Raw genomic sequence first — 19939 nt, forward strand, 5'->3', positions numbered from 1 at the left:
TTCCAGGAGAATAAAAACGGTTCCGATCACTTGTCTCCCGCTTGACAGAAGTTTCTCTCGTTGCCCCCGCCCTGCGATTCGCCTCTTACCATCGATGCCTGCCGAGGGTCCAAGGACGAGGTCGGTTGGCCCCGGAAGGGATGTCCCGGTTGGGGACCCGCCTCGCGTAGTGGATGGCCACGCGATCGATCCTATGCTTGGGGGACAAGCCACAGTGCTTCATCAGCGCCCGCACATAGGAGAACGAGAACTCGAAGCAGTGGAAGCCCTCGGGTCGGATGTGGATGCCGGGCTCCTCGGTGTCTGAGCAGTGAAGACAGTTGAGGCTCAGGCTGACGTTCTTGCACGGGGATATGGGGGACTCGTAGAAGGAGACCAGCAGCTCCAGACTCGGCTGTCGCCTCCACCAAAGAAAGTAGGGCACGTCGGCCTTGACCCAAATGTCTCGGTAGTTCAGCTTGAGGTCGGTGCTGTACTCGGCCTTGCAGGCCAGTGTGAAGGGAATTTCGTTTTCCAGCATAAACTCGCAGGAGTCGAAGGAGCCCTCGGAGGAGGACAGAAGATATGCGAGTGGCAGTATCCACAGTTTCCCTCTCATGGCTGCCTGAGTGGGGTCTGAAACGGGTATGGATGTGTACCGACTGATAAATCATGGCTGACATTTCGGCATCGATAGTAATCGTAACCCAAGTTTTATTGAAAATAATCAACACTGTAATTTGTACTTGCAATTTTGTTGTTTAATTGGTACGAATCTATGTATTATCAATAAATAATCTTCGCATACACGACAACCAGCAACACCCTAAGCAGACTGAGTGTTCGAGCATCGTTCTTCACGGCCTCGGGGATTTTTACCATGAGGGAACCGTAGAACAGGATCGGCTTCTTGGTGACATCGTCTCCATCACCCAAGTCTTCTCCAAGGCAATGCCTCTCCAGCTCTCTCGGATAGCGCAGACTGAAGGGGAAGCAGTGGAGTGTACACGGTGAGACAAGAATGGTTTGGAAGGATCCGTTCCCTGAAGTCCCTACGAAGAATTGGCTAAGCATAAACACATTTTTATCCAGAGCGATGAAGTCCAGGCCTGACAGTTGCGGGCAGTGGAACGTAATCAGGACCATCGAAACGTCGTCGTCGTCCTCCTCGCTGTGCCACACGGAGTAGGACGTTCCCGCTGGTGCTCGGTTGTCCCGAAACAAGGTGTACATATCATTAGTCACTTTACCCTTGCACACGAATTTAAAGGGTATCTCGTAGACGAGTGAGCAATTTCCTGAGCTGCGGATAGCACGAATTTGAAGAAAGGGCGCCAGCAAATATACCAACAGTCCAACTAAATTTAAGTGTAAGCGCATGACAATAAATTTCTTTTATTCCTTATAGGTTTCCAATTCTAAAAACAAGCGACATAATTAGCAAGGCTATAAGAACCTGGTAAGAGTGATATCACTATACGATGCCAAAAGTAAACCGCAAAACAAATTCGGTGTGTTAAAACCATTCGGTTTCACAAAGTTCAGCTAACATTTTTGATCATCTTTAAAAGGCAAACTTATTCTCGGTTCCAAAATTCTTTATAATATACCCATTGCACTTGAGCATTTTTTAAGAGGAGTGATGTGTGTTGAGTTGTATATATTAAATCCTGAAAAACCCGTAATGATAAATTAAATCGAAAATACTTATAAGCTGTGATGGTTCATTGGTGTACCAACTAAAGGACGTGTTATTAGGCACAGTAAATTTAAATGGCCTTTATTATTTTCAAGTGTATAAACAAAATGACAGCAAGCAAACTTTTCGTTCTCATTGAAATGCATTCAATTGGGGAATCAATATTCAACAAATAACCCCAATAAAAGAAAAAGTTTTTCCGTTCGGGACACTTTTATTCCGATTCATAGCCGCATGTCATGTCGATGATCCTGGACCATGACCAACTTTGGAAAAAGTTTCGAACAACTTTTGCTAGTAAAAGATGTTAAACATGTTTCAATTTAATTAAAATAATTAAATCTTACCGCAAGGTATTCAATATATCTAATTTACATAAGCACATTCTGCAGGGATCGAAAAAAAAACCATTACGAAATAATCGAGAGCATGAAATCTCTCATATATGTGGGAATCCCCGTCAGACCAACCAAAGACTATAAGATATAGTCTATATTATCCTTAACCCAACCCACCACAGATTAGCTTTATTTAAATAACTAAAACTAATGCCCAAATAAAGCTATCAACATATTATAACAAAACTACAAATAGTGGGACTTCTTGTTCAAATAGGAAAAACCAATCGATAGGTAATGATAAATAACATTGGAAATAACATTTTTTAATTAGTTCTGAATTTCGAATTTAATTTCATCAAAAGCGGACGACAATATCATATAGCTGCCATAGGAACTATCGGTAAATTAGTGGGAAAATTGTATTAAACAAATTTTAGCTTCAGTGTTTTTTGACATATTATCTTATACTATTTGGAATATCATTATACCCGTTACTCGTAGAGTAAAAGGGTATACTAGATTCGTCGGAAAGTATGTAACAGGCAGAAGGAAGCGTTTCCGACCCCACAAAGTATATATATTCTTGATCAGGATCACTAGCCGAGTCGATCTAGCCATGTCCGTCTGTCCGTCTGTCCGTCTGTCTGTCCGTCCGGATGAACGCTGAGATCTCGGAAACTATGGGAGCTAGGCTATTGAGATTTGGCGTGCAGATTCCTGAGCTTCTTACGCAGCGCAAGTTTGTTTCAGTAGACTGCCACGCCCACTCTAACGCCCACAAACCGCCCAAACTGTGGCTCCTACAGTTTTGATGCTAGAATAAAAATTTTAACTGAAATGTATTGTTCTCACCAATACCTATCGATTGACCCAAAAAAAAGTTTGCCACGCCCACTTTAACGCCCACAAACCGCGAAAACCTGTGACGCCCACAATTTTCATGCTAGAAAAAAAATTTTAACTGAAATGTATTGGTCTCGTCGATACCTATCGATTGATCCAAAAAAAAAATTTGCCACGCCCACTCTAACGCCCATAACTCTTAAATCTCTATACCTCCGGTAGGTGGCGCATTTTAATCTCGCTTTGCTGCTTGCATATCTCCATATAGCTGAGTAACGGGTATCTGATAGTCGAGGTACTCGACTATAGCGTTCTTCCTTGTTTTTTTTTATTTTTTTTTAATGAAATTTAATTAAAATCGGACGACTCTAACATACAGCCGTCATAATGAAATTTTTATTTTTTAAAAAATCTTTCTTTATTGATTTTGATCGTATATTTTTATACCCGTTACTCGTAGAGTAAAAGGGTATACTAGATTCGTCTGAAAGTATGTAACAGGCAGAAGGAAGAGTTTCAGACCCCATAAAGTATATATATTCTTGATCAGGATCACTAGCCGAGTCGATCTAGCCATATCCGTCTGTCCGTCTGTCCGTATGAACGCTGAGATCTCGGAAACTATGAGAGTTACAATACTGGGATTAGGCACGCAGATTCCTGAGATTCATGCGCAGCGCAAGTTTGTTTCAGTACAGTGCCACGCCCACTCTAACGCCCACAAATCGCCCAAAACTGTGGCTGGTCCAAAAAATTTGTCACGCCCACTCTAACGCCCATAACGCTTAAATCTGTATACCGCCGGTAGGTGGCGCATTTTAATCTCGCTGTGCTGCTTGCATATCTCTATTTAGCTGAGTAACGGGTATCTGATAGTCGAGGTACTCGACTATAGCGTTCTTCCTTGTTTTTTTTTTGTAATAATTATAACTGCAAGGGTATACAAACTTCGGCTTGCCGAAGCTAACTTTTTTTTATGTTTTTAAGAACATTTTAAACGGCATCATAAAATACATTGTTTTCCATGTACATTCTACTTATAATGGTATATTTCATTGGTCACACTAACAATTGGGGTTGCGACCATTTAACTATTATATTTTTAAATTTGGACAATGGAATTTTTAATGTGTACAAATAACGGCTGTTTATGTTTTCGACCGAATATAGTTTATTTGTGTATTAATTCTTTGTTTATAAAGATGAAGTACAATTATTGCAAAAGTTCGTAGTGCGCTGAAACAATTATTTATATGCATTCTATTGATATTCACATGCAATAAATCTGTTTATAATAACGGAAAAAATATTTTTTAATTTTATTTCTCAAAAAATAACAATTGTTGCGAACAACTGTTTTACTTTTCATACATTTTAGCATTCTACCCCTGTCACTCAATCTGTTCTTCGAGTTCACTGCAGCAACTACGTGCCAGAGGAGATGATCGATCGGAGGAGGCCAGCAAAAGTAAAAAGGAAAATTCGACAAATTGATTTACATGTTCTTGTACTTGCAGCCATTGAAAGGGCTGCAGCAATAAAATGATTGGGACTCGGAGGAGGGGGCTGGAGGAAATTTACTTTCAATTTCGCCCCGATGACAATTTCTCCGATTTAACTCCATTTCATGTGAGTTGTCGGGCTGGCCCTTGGTCTTCCTTTGCCTGCCTTTATTAAATTACAATAATAAATGGGGTGCGTATGTGCTCTGCAAAGCTGCGTCTTGAGAACCGGAGTGACAGCCAGTGTGTAGCGCAGGTGTATTGTCTGGCCGATACACAAGCCCGAAGAAAAGAACCGAATTAAGCCGGGAAAATGCCAAAACTGCCAGTGAATGACATTCCGAGCAGAACCCTTCTGGCACATATTCAAAGCTGAAATTACAATTCCATCTTACCATTCGCAGACTTTGCTGCCGGCATAGCGCGCTGATGTCCTTGCTACGTCCTCAAACCTCCTCCGCAACATCCATCGAGCGGCCTTTGTGCCGGCTTCATTGTAATTTTAATACATGTCACATGATTTACAGCTGACGATGCCTTCGGCACTTCTCCTCCCACAAGCTTCCCCAGGTGGTGACAGCTTTGGCTTTGCTTGGCTTCGCCTTGCGCTGACACATTGCCAATACATAAAAAGATCCACAATCGCTGATTGCAGGTTGTATTAGCAGATGAAGCATTGACAAGCCCCAGTTGCGAAACTCTAAGGGATCAGACTGCTCAAAAAGAGAAAGCGGTCTTTGCTAACCATATGAATAGTAACAGTAAATAGCATTAAACTATCCGATAGGCACCATTGAACGTACACTTTTTATAATGAATGGTAGTCCAACATGGCATCTTAGCTACCAACCTGCGGATGAATCCGAATCAAGGAGCTTTAACTACACGGACAGCGCCAACAAGTGGTGCAGAAAATAATTCCATTAGTAAAATAAATAAACAAAGGCCAAATGAATGATTGAGCAGGTACAGTCGCCGTATTCCCCGCCTGTCACGCCCAGAATGGAGCGGACAAATCTCAAACCTGAAGGCGTCGCGTGCATAAACCAGATGCAAACACCCCACCGTACGAACAGTACCCTCCGCTTCGCTCATTTCGCCGAGTCTCCAAGGATGTCACTCGACTGCGGCCGGCTGAATACATATTGCATGAGCCGCCCAAGTGGAGCGCACACATATTGACCCATTTCGATGCTGCCAGACAGCCCCGCACCCAGTCACTCACACGGCACCTGGGCTAAGGAGCCCGGAGTAGTTTCGGTTAATAAAGTCAAATGCCACCAAAATCAAAAGGAAAACGCCACTTACGACTAATGGCATCACGGCATCGGTGGCGAGATGCCACGAGGACCTCATCCTGTCACAACTATCCTGCTGCCACCAGCAGCCACAGCAACAACAGCCACAATGGCCCTTGGATATCTGCCAGAAACCTAGGGCCGCTGCCAAGTTGGGGGAGATTTGGGGGATTTTTAATTGTATTAACATCGCGCACAGTGGGCCAAATAAGAGTGCCGTAAATCATCATGAAAGTATTGGGGGAAGGAAGAACTAATTGAACTTTGAAAGTGTATTATGAGTTACATATTATTAAAAAAATTTGTGTCTGTTAACCTATTTTTCCAAATATAGAATTAATTTCTTATAATCATGCCTTGTATTTGGCTACATTGTTTATAAATTTATTGTTTAAAATATATTGGTATTTTAACTAGTAACGAGAATAAATAAATACTAAGAGATGTTACAATTATAGGAACTTGGAATAGGCCCACATTAGCCCACTGTTAGTCAGCGATCTTAGGGCATCTCCCTGGACATCGCGATTGGCCCTGCTTTGTGTGGCACTTAAGTGCGTGCCGAGGCCTCGAGATATTTGATGTGGGGTTATTTGATTTGGCTCGCAGCTTGATTGCGGCTTTTAGTCTGAGTTGGCTGTCCCTTGCAGGAGCTTGGAGGAATGCAAACAGTCTAAGAGATGCGGGCCCTAATGTATTAGCAATGCACATATTAGATTCGAAATTATTATTATTAAATACTCTTTAAACATTTTTACCGAATGAATGGTATTCAGCTATTAAGTATGTTTTTAAATTTTATCCAAGTCCCTTTCATACTTATTCAAATCGATTTTTTCTTTATGGCTTGTAAATAGCAAAATATGGTTTAAACCATATTTCGATTAGAGATTTTCATTTACTGTGGTTTCTTTGATTTTGGAAAAGAAACAAGCTGTGCAGGACACTTTTAGATTTATTTTCACCTAATTTAAATCTAAGACTCAGATATTGGTCGCATCAAGAATTGCTTTTAATAGGTTATGAAGAAATTCCCCCTGAGCAAAGTGGTAGCAAAAAATGGAAAGATATTGTACTATTCTGTAAAACTACTTAAAACTTCGCTGTCCGCCAGTGAGACGTCACGAGACTGGCAAGGACCACCTTTGGAAGCGCGGACGCGTTAAAGGACCTCACGTGCTGCCACAACAAAGGAGCCCCGAAAGTCAGCCGAGGAGCGGAGAAGGAAGCGGGCTCCACACAAACGACAGCAAATTATTCGCTGTCAGGACAGGACGACGGAGCAGCAGTCGCAGGAGCCGAGTGTGCGTGTGGGGGATTCCGCAGGACAGTGCAGGGGATTGGGATTGCGTGTCTGGAAAGTCGGCGACCGAAAATCAAAAGAAAATTGATATTAAGAAATTGCACGAAATGAGTAAATGAAGCGTGGCCGCCTAATGGACTGACGTCTGAGCCAAGGAGGGCGTCTGATTGCCACCTTGGAAAGATGTATTAAAAATTCCACGAAAACTAATCAATGTCAAATGTCCGTTGATTGTTCCACGCCGACGGCCCAGATAGATAAGGCCAGGTCCTGGGCGAATCCACGCGTGGTTAGCTGGAATTAGAAAATAATTTGCTTTTGTCCCGGGTAATTTATTGGCTGCCATAAATTGGCCGGGGAGTGTCGCGAGGAGTGTCATCGGACGGGCGGATCTCTAAGGTTTTTACGATTTTCCCCGGTTATCTGTCCATTTAAGCTTCGCTTAACCCTGCTTGTATACATGTTTAATTTAATTTAAACTCGCTTGTCGCATCCTGAATGTGATAGCATTTAGGTCTTAAAACTTTGGTAATTGCACATTTTCCGCTCAATAAGTCAAAGTGAAATGGGCGGACTAGCAAGTACGGCATCATTATTCCTGCAAATAATACATTTAGCAGCCAGCCTCGGCCGTTGAATTTAACATGAAAATCAATACAGACAATTAAGCTCAGCTAATAAGCGATTTAAAAGGTTATCTTCCCAGTGGTTAATCTTAATGGCTGATCCCCACCCGAGTTCGAAACTAGCTCAGCATCTGCCAGCGCTTTGGAAACCTGAATCCTTTTCCAGGGATAATGGTAATGCACAGCATTAGCAAACAAACTCGAAATCGGGTTCCACGCATCGAAGTACAATGTGCATCGCTGACATTGAGTGGAGGCCCTCGTCAACTCGCTTGCCTTTTGGCCAGACGACAGCTGTCATATTGACATTTCTACTTAACATCCTCGCTCGCTGCTCAATTTTTAATCGGGTTTTCAAGCCGCTTTCGCAGGAGCCGCGTCCAAAGAGGACGGGCAAACTCATTATTTTTATTAATATGATTTTCGCTGCACTTCACCTCGCTTCACTTCGGTGCAATTTGTGCATTTTGTAATTTTAATTTTCATTTTTAAGGGCAGTGCCTGGCTGGCGGTGCGATGAAGCTGACAGTGCGCGCCAGTGTCAATGCATCTCATTGTTCCCTCCACTGAACAGCATTTATTTGCAATTATTTGTTTCAAGCCTCGTAGCAGGGGCGGCCACAAAGGAGTCGCGTCCTGGCTGCCGCCGAGCTCTCCTGGGTAAATTACTTTAAGCCCTTCGGCAGCGAATTGAGCAGCTCAGATGAGCAGACTCCCTCCTCGAAGCACCCGTGTTCCCCCGTATCGCATTGCGATGGAAATGCGTTTTTAATTGCTGTCAGAAAGGTTCGCGCCGCCAACTGCGTGTTGAATTATGTCAAACAAGTTGTCAACCGACCGAACGGCGACCTCGTTGACACACTTTACGGATTTCGCTTAAACCACTCTTTATTCTCTCGCCCTGCGGTGTTATTGTAAGTTAATGCTGCGGGCCTGAGGACGTAGACGTGGTCCAGCCATTTCGGTGGGAAAAGCGAGCAGGATCGAGGCGGAGGAGCTGCAACAATGCAGGATTTCTCCATTTCTCCCTTCTGCCGAGCTCTGTGAAATAACTCCAGAGCCAGGTGAAAAAGTCACCTGGAGGCAATTGTCAGATGCAACACTCGGGATGCTGCGAAGAGTTGACCAGCAGGGCCAGCTCCCCGGAGTTGACAGGCTCCTGTTCAGGACCCAAAACGCTCGGCACCTCAGCACCTGCTGAGCAGTGGCTAAATGCTGACTGCCAACTGCTAACTGCTAACTGCTAACTGAATAACTGACAGGTTTCCAGGCCATGGAGAGCTGCCAACTGAGATGTCAGGCGCAGCTCGAGTCGGGCCGGATGAGACTGTACTCTCGTTTTGCGGCTGAAGGACTGACCTTTAAAGGGAATCAATTTGACCATTGGCCAGGCCGTCGCCTGGCTGATGCGTAATTTATGTAAACTCCCACTGCAATGAATAATAATGCGCTCCAAGGACTCCCCAATTCCCAGCGCCGAACTCCCAGGACTCTAATCCGGCGGGCTTGACTCCAGCTTATTGAGCTGCAATCGAGGAGCGACAGCAGAAATTGAATAAAAATCGAGAGCCAAGGAGCGAAAATATGGCAGCAAAGGTTGCAGCTGGAGTTGGAGTCGCCGTCTGGTCTGATCCGACCAAAACAGGACTGGGCTGAATGGGGACGAGGAAACATGACAGCAAAAGTTTTGTGCAGTTTCCTCGGCTATGTCATTGGCCTGTCTGTAAATCTTGCCGTTGTGGCTTGCAGTCAACGTAGAAAATTGACTTGATAAAAAGTTTACTATTTTACTAGATTCCTTTTGCTCCTCCGCTGCGTTTAGTCTGCCATCCCGACGTCCGTTGGCCCTGTAAGTTGTCAGACGCTCTTTTGATTCTCATCTGCACGCCTTATGAATTATAATAAAATGTGCAGTCCCCGGGTCTTCCTTTGACTCTCTAAGAGGCCTAGTGCTCGAGCTGGCGGGGAAGGGCGAATCGAAGCCCTGCTAGTTGTCGATGTTGAACTTGAGGATATTCCTGCCGTCTAGACCCTCTCGGCAAAGCCTCCTGCACCAATATTAAGTTATGCAGATGTGTTTACAGGTCCCTTTCCTATCTGCGTATCCATTTACATTCAGCAGCCGAAAGACCAGCAAAGAGCCAATAAATGTTAAGTTCCCCCTGAATGAAGTCTGCGCCGTGTTTACTTATGGAAAAAATACAATCTAAAGAAAACAAAATTCTTAAATGTTTTTAGTTACGATTCATAAAATGTTTTGAGTTTAGTTTAGGCTTGTTGAAAACTCCTTGATAATTTAAAAAATTAATTGAAATCTCAAAAAGGTTTTTGAAAACACATATGTTTGTGATTACTTTTAATGAGTCTTTTCTCATATTAAAAAAATATATTTCGTCTAAGTGAAATTACAATGTACATATGTATCTATAACTATTTTAAAGTACATGGATTCACAAAGATATAGGCTTGTAACTGGACATTCTGACAAGTCTGGACAATTTGGAGCTCTACTGTGCAAGTATCTTTATAAGAGGTAAAAAACTGCCACAGCTACACATATTTCCACGAATCCGATGTACCATTTGACAACAACAGTATTGGGCTTAAAAACGAAGTACGATGTATCATCTGCCTGAATCCCATAATAATATTTAAAATGGATTTTAACCGATTTATGGCATTTCATGTACCCCTTGTAGGACTTTCCGACTCGCCTCGCAACACCATCCCCCAGTATGCCTCCTTGAAATGACGGCCACATGCAGTTATTTATGTTGTCTGTATGTTTTCTTTTTATTTGATTTTGGGGGCCAGGTACAAATTGATATTTATTCCTTCGGATACGGACTGAGCAGAGGTTATCCCATTAAGGATGGAAGTCCCGTAAATACCAGCAGTCGGATTTAAAGCGGTTAAGTTAAGAAACGCCTTGTAGATGCGCAAAAGTTAATTGCAAGCTTCACAGGACCTGCATTCGAGCCCCAGGCTGTCTAATTCCGAGATGTGTGCAGTAGCTTCTTTTTCAAGTCATTAGCAGGATAAGCGCCTAAGTCTACAACAACGTACGGAATTGTTTTACGGCCAGGCCAGCTATCCAAGCTATTAAGACTCATAGGCTCCACACACTTATGACATGCGTGTCAAAACAAGCTCAAGGTTTGTCCAAATTTAGAACGATCTTACATACATATTCCCTCTTCTCGATTTATGAGACACATACCTACCTAAGGTTTTATAAATTGTCTTTCTGGATCAATAGTAAAGGTAAATATGTTTTACCTTGCACAAAAGTTACAATTTTTTTTTAAAACGTTGCATTTTATCTTTAAGCAAAAAAAATTGTCTTTTGTTTCGAAGAAAAATAACAATGATTTTAATTTAACACAATTATTTAATCTTCTTCATATTTAGCATTAACACGAATCTTAACTTGTATATTAAAACCAATTTCAGTTAAGTTAAAATAAAACAAGAGAGAACGCTATAGTCGACTGCCCCGAATATCTAATACTCTTTGATCAGCTAACAAACTTCATTATAAATATTATTTTTACATATTATATTCATTAAATTTTAACATTTTACAGTTTTCACTTTTATATAATGGCTGTGACTTCATTGAAGATGTATTTGCTAGATACGGGCGTAAAATCATTACTTATGAGTAACTTTTAGAATTTTCGAAGTGCCGGTAAGTACTGACAAGCGGAATAAAATACAATTTATTAAAATTGTAATCTTTGAAAATTTGGCCGATACAGTTCAGAGCGTTCTGTAAGCGTAAGACTGGGCTTGCCAACATTATTTTTGGGTCAATTGTTATCTTCAACGTGCTAATGTTTTTGAAGAATCGTTCACAAGAATATGATCTTACACTGAGCTATAAAACACACTCATAGTACTAGTACCTAATTATGACTTAAGTGGTTATTTTTAAGGGTATTTAGACTTCGTTCCCTCTCCCACCGGCCTCTGAACTTTTTATGCACTTCCCCATTCCCAGGATCCCCCCCTGTCAGGGCTTGGGCCACGGACTGACGTTCTGAATTGCCTGCTAGTGCCGCCTGCTGTCAGGCTCAAGGGTTCCAGGACTCCGGCCGTAGAGGACTCCAGGACTCCAGGACTCGACACTCGTTGCCGGCCTTACCTACGCTGCACTTCATTTTGCAACTTTCGAGTGTTGCATGCATGCTGATCCACGGGCGAGTGTGTTGGTGTGTGCGTGCTTACAAAATAGTTTTGTACTTACTTCTACTTGAACTTTTCAGTTGGCTTTCTTCTGCTTCTGTGTCCCCCTCTCCGACTATTTTTTCAGCCGGAGGGGCACAAAAATGTTGCCGCAACTTTTTTGCCTGCATTGTTTTTGACTGCAGCGCTCTGGCCGGCCACCCCACTTCATCCCGGACCCCCAGCTGCAACTCCCGCCCAGCCCGACTCCCTGTGAGCTGTTTCTACGGCTTTTACTTTGCGTAGTTTCTCCTGCAACTGTCTTCGCCTTCGACCCGCCCCTTTCCGCCCAGCGCTTTCTCTGCTAGTGAAGCCTGTAATTTATTTCTTGTTTTGATTGAAATATTGCTTTACAAGCAAAAAGACACAAACCCGCACAGCCAGGACGAAGGACGCAGGTCGCAGGTCGGAGGAGGTTCCACTCGGGCTGAGCAGCCAGGCTTAGCAAATACGCAACATAGGCTGAATCGGGTGGTCTGGAGGGGAGGGGGAGGGAAAGGGGTGTCAGCCTGTCTGCCAAACGCATACACTTCATTACACGCCGGAATACACTGGGAGAAACGCCGCCTGGCCGACGGCGGGCGGAGCTTGCTCCAGGGCACTTCGATTTCTGCCAGTGCATTTGGGCCAACTAAAAAGTTATTCGTTTCCCAGCACAAGGACTTGTCTCCTGCCTTCCCCCTTTCCCTGGATCAGCTTGTCTCTCCGTGTTTGTGTTTTCCTGGGTGTGTGGGCTTCGCAAACAGGCATATTTCAATCAAAATTACATATTGAATTCTCACAGCAACCGACCGAAAAACTCCGACCAAGAGCAAACTTTCAGCCTCAAGAGCTGTTTTTGTTTACCGCCCCCGTTGTTGCTGTTTGATAGTTTGCGAGTTTAGAAAATGTGCAATTAACTACAGGAAATTAGTGTTTTCAGTTAAATTTTCGTGCTGTTTTTTGCCGTTGCCAGGCTACTCGGAAAGTAGTTCGGCAGTCGGTTTCGCCTTGAGAGCCGCCTGTGAAAGTGCTATCTCCCCGAGCTGATTTATGTGCTTCCCGTCGGCAACTCCGCCAACAATCATGCAAATAGTCCCAGGCATAAGCTGAAGCCTTGGCCCGACAATGCAAAATTAATTCCGAGTGCTTGTCATTTTAATACGTCTTCAAATCCGAACGGTTTTGAACGGCTTTTGTGTAGCAGATAATGTCGGCGATGGCAGGACGAACGACGGCAAGGATAGCTATCCCTGCAGCAGAAGTCAAATTGAATCAACAATATTAGCAACAAAAGACCAAGCCGGCTCGCCTCACCTCACCGACCCCAGCAGAAGTTGGATGGCGCTGAGACCCTTGCACAGCTTCATCATCATTATCATGCTCAATATCTCCGAGGCGGCTGCCATTTTATATTATAAATTGCATTATAATTCAAATTCTGCAATAAATCTCAATTTCGAGCACAAAGGCTGAGAAGGACGCCGTCGGGAGGCGGGGCAAAAGTTTATAGCCCTCGACGCACCTTGAAACGCAAAATGGAATCACCGCCCAGGCAAATCAATCGATTACGCGACTTAACTTTTCAATGGCCTAAACGACGGGCGAACAAGAAATGGAAGACGGGCCGTGGCGAATGGGCGAGGAAGTCGGGACTCCTTTATGTTTACCATAATAATGGAAGGGCCAGGACGCCGACGATGGACTGTCAGGCTGGATTTCTTTCATCCAATGCCTCGACCTCGCAAAACGAAGGATATTGCAGGGGGAAGCTGAGCCGTCGATGCTGGATTTTCCTTTGTGCCTGCAGTCGGGATAAGTTTATGATTGTGCTACTAATAGTGGCTGCTTTTGACTTTGAAATGACAGCGGATGGCGGGCATAGCTGCCTTCGCTATGGCCAACTTTAATTGTTAAGATATTTAATCTACCACTTCTACCTGTGGAATAGCCGGGGGGACAGAGAAACAGAAATGGAGTCCGCCCTTAATCATCTGCTTTTGGGACATAAGCCGCTCCTTTCTCCTCTCGACACCAGTATGCTTTCTAATAAGCGATAAATCTGTGCCAAAGCTGGCAAAAGAAAATTGAATCAGGCACAACCTGACTTAGTCCCCCACTTCTGCCCCGGATCCACCGTCACCAGGCAAGTGCCAATGGCAACGATTTATATTAAATATTTAGAGCCACACAACACAGAACAGCACAGCACAATGCTCATGTATGCCGTTGTCTCTGCCAGGGTTGCCATTGTTGTGTCTAAAGCAATAACTTTTGCATGAGCCCGGGACAGAAAGGGGTCACCGAACAAAGACAGGTTGCCTCGCCCCAAATCGAGTTAAAGTGCAAAAAGAAATGGAGAGACCTCGGGGTCTTTCCTTTTCTGCACAGAGAAAAAAACTGGCACTTCAGATATAATTCGGGTCTGCTGGTGGTGGAATTATGTATTTATATGGCCTTTCTCAGTAAAACAATTCGTAATACCATGCGTATGGGCAGGAGGAAAGGGCTACGTATCTTGCACTTAATCTGATAATATAAGTGTAAAATAGTAAGAAAAGAATGGTTATTAATATCTAAAAAACTCCACAAAAGTGGTGCTTTGGTCACATTAAGTTTTGCCCTTCCATCTATATGGCATCTTTTTGCTTAGTGCAGCTTTTAGGCTGCTCACGCCGACACTTTGACCTGGTTGGCAATTCCTCAATCAATTTCGAGGACAACGGGCATAATGATGATGGCGGAGGTGGGATGCGAGGGTGGTAATATATGCATTAGAGTAGCGAGCTGAAAGGCCCAGAAATCTTTCAATATTCACACCCACAAATAAAGGGGAAGGAGGAAAAAGGCGCGGTATTAACATAATTTAGCAATTTTCATAACCTCAAAAGCTTTCTTAACCCTTGTGCGCCAAGGTAATGGCCATTTGGCAATTTAATTTCTCTCACGCACAATCGACGAACTGGTCGCTCCAGTGCCCCGGCAGTCCCCTTTTCCCACCCCCTTTCACCGCACGCACACACACACCAAGAATGCTGGGGAAAATCTTCCTTTTCGCAATATTGCCAGCCATAAATCCTGCTTAAATTGTGCATGCAGAGGATTTTTGTTCCAGAACAGCAACTCCCCAGTTCACCACCCCGAACCCCCAATAACCCTCCAGAACCCCCCGTGCCACTTAGCCGCCTGCAAATTCCTCACTTGCTCATCTGCCCCCACTTTCTCCGCACTCCGCCCCTGACTCACTCACCCTCTCGCTCAGACGCACGTTGGCTTGTCTTTGGTTCGTGCATATGTTAATAACCGTTAGCTTTGGGCCCTGGGCCCCTTTCTCTTACCTCTCTTTTTGCCCCCCCTTGCCTGCTTCTGCCCGTTTTTTATTTGATATTATTACGATAATTTATTTGGGCAATAAATTTCGCAAAGAAAAATGCATTTACATTTTCCTTTGTGCCATAATTTCAAACTCTTTGCTGCCGCGCCAAAGTTACGGGATTACGAGGGGTTAACCCACTCAGATCGATTCGGGGCGAAACTATTTCAGCCGTAACTCTCTATTAAAAGCTCATTTGAATCCTTGACTTCGCCATGACTCATTGAAAAACGGGTAAACAGCAGGAACTGGGAAAAAGCGCGATTGAAAATGAGTTTCGGTCGTAAATTTTCAATGAGGTTTCCACACAATTGCAGTTGGATGCATTTTTCTCGACTATCATCGGTATTATTATTATTATTACCACAGCTATTCAATGGATTTTATGCATGCGAAACCAAGAAAACGGGAAAAATAGGTGCTTGGAGGAATTGTTAGGTGGAAAATAAAGGAGGAAGTAGGAAATTCGAGAAGAAATGCAATTATAAAGAGCTTGTAAAGTCAAAGTTATAGAATAAAAACGATCGAACCAGTAGACAAATGAAAGCACAGCTCTATAAGGACTAAAGAAGATTTGTTGCGCGACTATTATTGAATTTATGGTAAATCATCACAGATGCAAGACAATTGAACACACTGCAAAATAAAACGAGACCTAACACAAACTCATGCACAGAAAACAAACAGCAACAGAACGCTGAAACGAATTATAACAGATACGGAAATTTGAAATTTCCAATTCATATAAAGTAAATAGCTCGTAAAATGCATAAATCAAAGCGTTAATGGCAGTCCCTTTTGTTGCCCACATTGTCCCCGCTAGGAAGGGCTTACTGTACACCTCACAGGGTTCACTGTCCACTTCGCACTACCAATTTATCACTTTTCACAAACACTCGAAACACTTTTTGCCGGTGGTTCTCCGTTTTTTTAACTGCCAGGTCCGGGCGCTGTTGACACGCTAATTTAAGCGCGGGTAAACAAAGTAAATGGTTCGCAGTTGGAACGTCGTTAATAAATCATAACACACAACTGTTGAAATAATACAAACGCAATGTAAAAATCGGTATTGCAATGTTATCGGGCATTTGTTTGCAGTGTCGTGTTCTATTTGAGAAATTAAATTAGCATTTTTCCTTTGAGTCTACATTTGTGGTATATTGGGTTAAGTATATCGGATAGTTTATTGTTCTCGTATTCGTATTCGTTTTCGTATTTTATGCCGTGTTTCATTTGTTTACTTGTTGTGGTGGAATATTATTGAAAATATACTTGGGCTTCGTGACGAATCAAACAAATACCAAATTACATGGCAAATAAGGAGATACTATATCCGAAACCAAAGTCAAACAATATAAAATCAAACGTGTTTGTGTGGACTGCAAATAAAATGAATTGAAAGGACGCGCTCGCTGGTATCGCTTTTTGGTTAGATGCTCACGCCTCACAGTTGGCCTCAGTTTTGGACGGTTTCAATCGGAATAGAACTCCCCAGCACACCAAAACACGTCGAAAACTAAGGTCTATTGTGGACAACATTCTACGTTGGGATTTTCGTGGATGATCAAGTCGAAGGGCACTTTATCGGACACTTGATACCGATTTGTTGGACTGGTGGTGACTTGCAGATACCAAAATAATAACGAAAGATGCAAACGTAAAATAATGCGCTAGTCGCAAACACATCGCACAGTACAGAAGGATTAGAATAAAATACTTTACCCTTCCAGAGACTCATTGAACGAATATCTATCGGTAGAACTCACCTGCAACGAAAGGACATAAAACAAATTCATTAGCAAGTCAGGCACATTATCCGCAATTAGTTAGGCCCCAGCAGACAAATCTGCAAAGCAAGCAAACAAACTGCCAACTGCAAAACCATAAAACCAGAAAAGTCGTACAACTTTTCCAGCAAAACGACCCAGCAACAACCGCCCGAAAAAACAGCCTGAACCTCCCCCGAACCCCGATCTCGATCCGAGCAAGGATGCCATCCTGGGGCTGCGTCCTCGCGGCTGTCGAGTATATCAAAACTTGTTCCATGTTTGGCGCAGTTTGGCGCGAGCGGCGAGCACGGAAAGTTTCCTGTTGCGGAAGTTGGCGGGAGGGGATCGGAAATGCCGCGTTATGCGCCGCGTTGCATTTGTGTTTTGGATGCTCCTCCAGCCGGACCTCCAATGTAGGCAGTCCTGTCAACTCGGACCAGCGGAAATCGGTCGGCTTGCTCTTAACGCCAAGTTCTAAACGGAGAATCCGCCTTAAAAAAGGTCTAAACACTGTTTAAGCGGTGTAGGATCTGAGTATATTTATAATTTAAAGAAAGTTTTTCCATTTTTCGGAATATTACGTCCGAGTTCCACTCACTGATTAAAAAACATGGTATTTCCAAAGAATTCGTCTTTAATTTAAATATTTTTATTGATGTTATAAATGGAAACGACGTTAAATGTTTCAAGTAAGTATCCAAAATGTCTACCCTATTTATATAACTTTAAACTTATGTAAACATGTCATACGAAACTTTTATCCTAATATGTCGATATTTATTTGTAATATTTCAAGGAAGATGTGATCAGGAACAATTTGGAGTTAGGGGGCTCACTATTCTTGAAATTCCATCTGGGAGATAATTAACCCCAAGCTCAATAATATATGATTGGTTGATAAGTGCGATTCGGAAAGGATTCCGCAATTAGTGGTCTGCCCGCATCTAATTCAGGCACTCGAGGCCGATTAATTAATCAATGCAAATTTTTCTCCGCTCGGTACTTAACCGGGCGAAGTTCCCGGCTGAGGGCCCCACTTCACCGGGTCTCCAAGTGCCATCGAGCCTCACCTAATGCCGCAGCCAGCCCCGCTCTTTTGCAACTCACAGCACTCAAAAGCCACACAACACTTCTGGCCAAACGAAGCCCTTTCCCGCTTCCCGGGATCGGACTAAATTAAAACTCGAATTGAATTATACAAATACATGTGCCGGCAACGAAATGCGGAATGCGAGCTCCTGCTGAAATGCACGTGGAAAAACCGCACAAGAGGCCACTCTCCGGTTAAGTTGACCGTATTTAATGGGCTTGGTTGGCAGACCTCTTCACTAATGCAACTGCGGTGTGGGCATGCGATTGAGAAAGGAGATACGGTGTACCAGGATGTGTGCCTTTCGGGGACCGGAGCTCGCTCATATTTTCAATAGCTCAGAATAATCACTCGGGTGGGGTGCGGCAGGATGTATTGCACACACGCACAAGTTCTAATTAAACAAACATTTTGTAATTTTCGTTTAGCAGCAAAACGACGACACGTGGTCCACCATCGGAGGAGCAGGGGCGGGATGCGACAGGGCCAAACCACTTAAGTGCCAAAGCAATTTAAAGCCGAGGCCAAAATGCCAAAACGAATTTACTCCGCAGACGGAGAAGGCCAGGGGTGGGGGCAAAAGGGGCAGGATGGGCAAAGGTCTCCCGAAATCGGAAGGTAACGCATGATGGCTCTATGCCCGAGCTGGGTGTGCGCTGCCGGGGCTTACATATGTACTTTGTGTAAATATGTGCCCAACATATTTTGCAAAAATAAACATTGCCCCGAGCTATAGACCGACTGTGTACAAACAACGCTGCGCCCTCCTTCACCTTTCACCTTCACCCTGAGCCGAAGTTTTTTGTTTCTCGCGTGGGGGAATCGCCGGGTCAAATATGCATTTGGCAACCCAGCCAAGGGAGACGGCCGTTTATGTATTTTAAATTTATTTGTTTATTTATTAACTGCATTTTAGTTATTTCCTTATTCGAGCCGCGGGCAGTGGGTTGATTTCCTACCTTGTTGTTTCACCCCACAACCGCCATCGTTGCGCTATTTGCAAAGGTTAGCGATCGACCAATTTCCGACTGTCATTTACACAGCTGTTGAAATACACTAATTTGATTCATATCAAGTTTTAAGTATTACTATAAGATTTTAGGTACATTTTTCTGATGACTAACTTACACCTACAATTGGGATATCTGCCTTGAGGTCTACAATCTAGGTTACTTTACTTAAAGGTCCGACTAGATGGATGGCCAGGAAAACGATCTTAAGTACTATAACTTTTTCACAAGTGGGTCTTAAAATACTTTTTTGACACAAATGAGATTCATGGCTGGTGCCCTGAAGTTCCGCTGGCAGGAAACTTATGGACATTAGCCAGTCGTCGATGCGAAAAGTAATTGCCATGTCGGCATACTTGACCACATACAACCCACCTCACTCCGCCATCAATCAATCAAATTACGCGCTATTATTGTACGGCAACTTTGGCGCAAAATGCTGAGAGCTGTCATTAAAGCAAAACCAGTCCCAGGACCAGAGGGACAGAGCACCGCAGGAAAGGCAAACAAACAGCGGGCGAAAGGACAATTAAAACAATGCCAGGAGGCATGAGGACTGCCGATGTTGTTGCCGCTGTCCCGATGCAGTAATTATATAAATAAGCGGAATACGCATAAAAGTCATCACCAACTTGGCCCGAAAGCAGGCCAGAACTTTCCTGACAGCGGCACAACTGTACCAGCCCAACGAAGTGCCTGGAGTGGGAGTCCTCTGCCCGATGCAGTTGTTAATAACTTGGAAGTCATCAAGGAAATTAAAAATTATTAATAAGGCAGCCAAAGAGGACCAAGGACTCGCCACCCATTTGATAGTTTATTGCACTTGCTATTTGCTCCTCGCTGGCTAGCTGGGAACTTTGCTGGGGCACTATAATTTTACAGTTATAGCTTTTTAGTGTG

At 43.6% G+C, this 19939-nt stretch overlaps 3 protein-coding genes across 8 annotated transcripts in view; all 3 read right to left on the reverse strand.

Annotated features, from left to right (window-relative positions):
- Ten-m (teneurin transmembrane protein Ten-m) overlaps positions 1-19939 on the reverse strand; it is a 346722-nt gene that overhangs the window by 218719 nt on the left and 108064 nt on the right. The window lies entirely within an intron of this gene.
- LOC108007446 (uncharacterized) lies at positions 60-713 on the reverse strand. The gene has a single exon (XM_017071108.4). The coding sequence runs from the start codon at positions 596-598 to the stop codon at positions 86-88; it is 513 nt and encodes a 170-aa protein (XP_016926597.1). The 5' UTR covers positions 599-713; the 3' UTR covers positions 60-85.
- On the reverse strand, positions 636-1569 carry LOC108007442 (uncharacterized). The gene is made up of 2 exons (XM_017071103.4): positions 1460-1569; positions 636-1397 (listed from the first exon to the last, which is right to left on the reverse strand). Exon 2 carries the CDS (start codon positions 1357-1359, stop codon positions 766-768), a length of 594 nt encoding a protein of 197 aa, XP_016926592.3. The 5' UTR covers positions 1360-1397; positions 1460-1569; the 3' UTR covers positions 636-765.

This window comes from Drosophila suzukii, chromosome 3 (assembly GCF_043229965.1).
Source record: "Drosophila suzukii chromosome 3, CBGP_Dsuzu_IsoJpt1.0, whole genome shotgun sequence".
Lineage (NCBI taxonomy): Eukaryota > Metazoa > Arthropoda > Insecta > Diptera > Drosophilidae > Drosophila > Drosophila suzukii.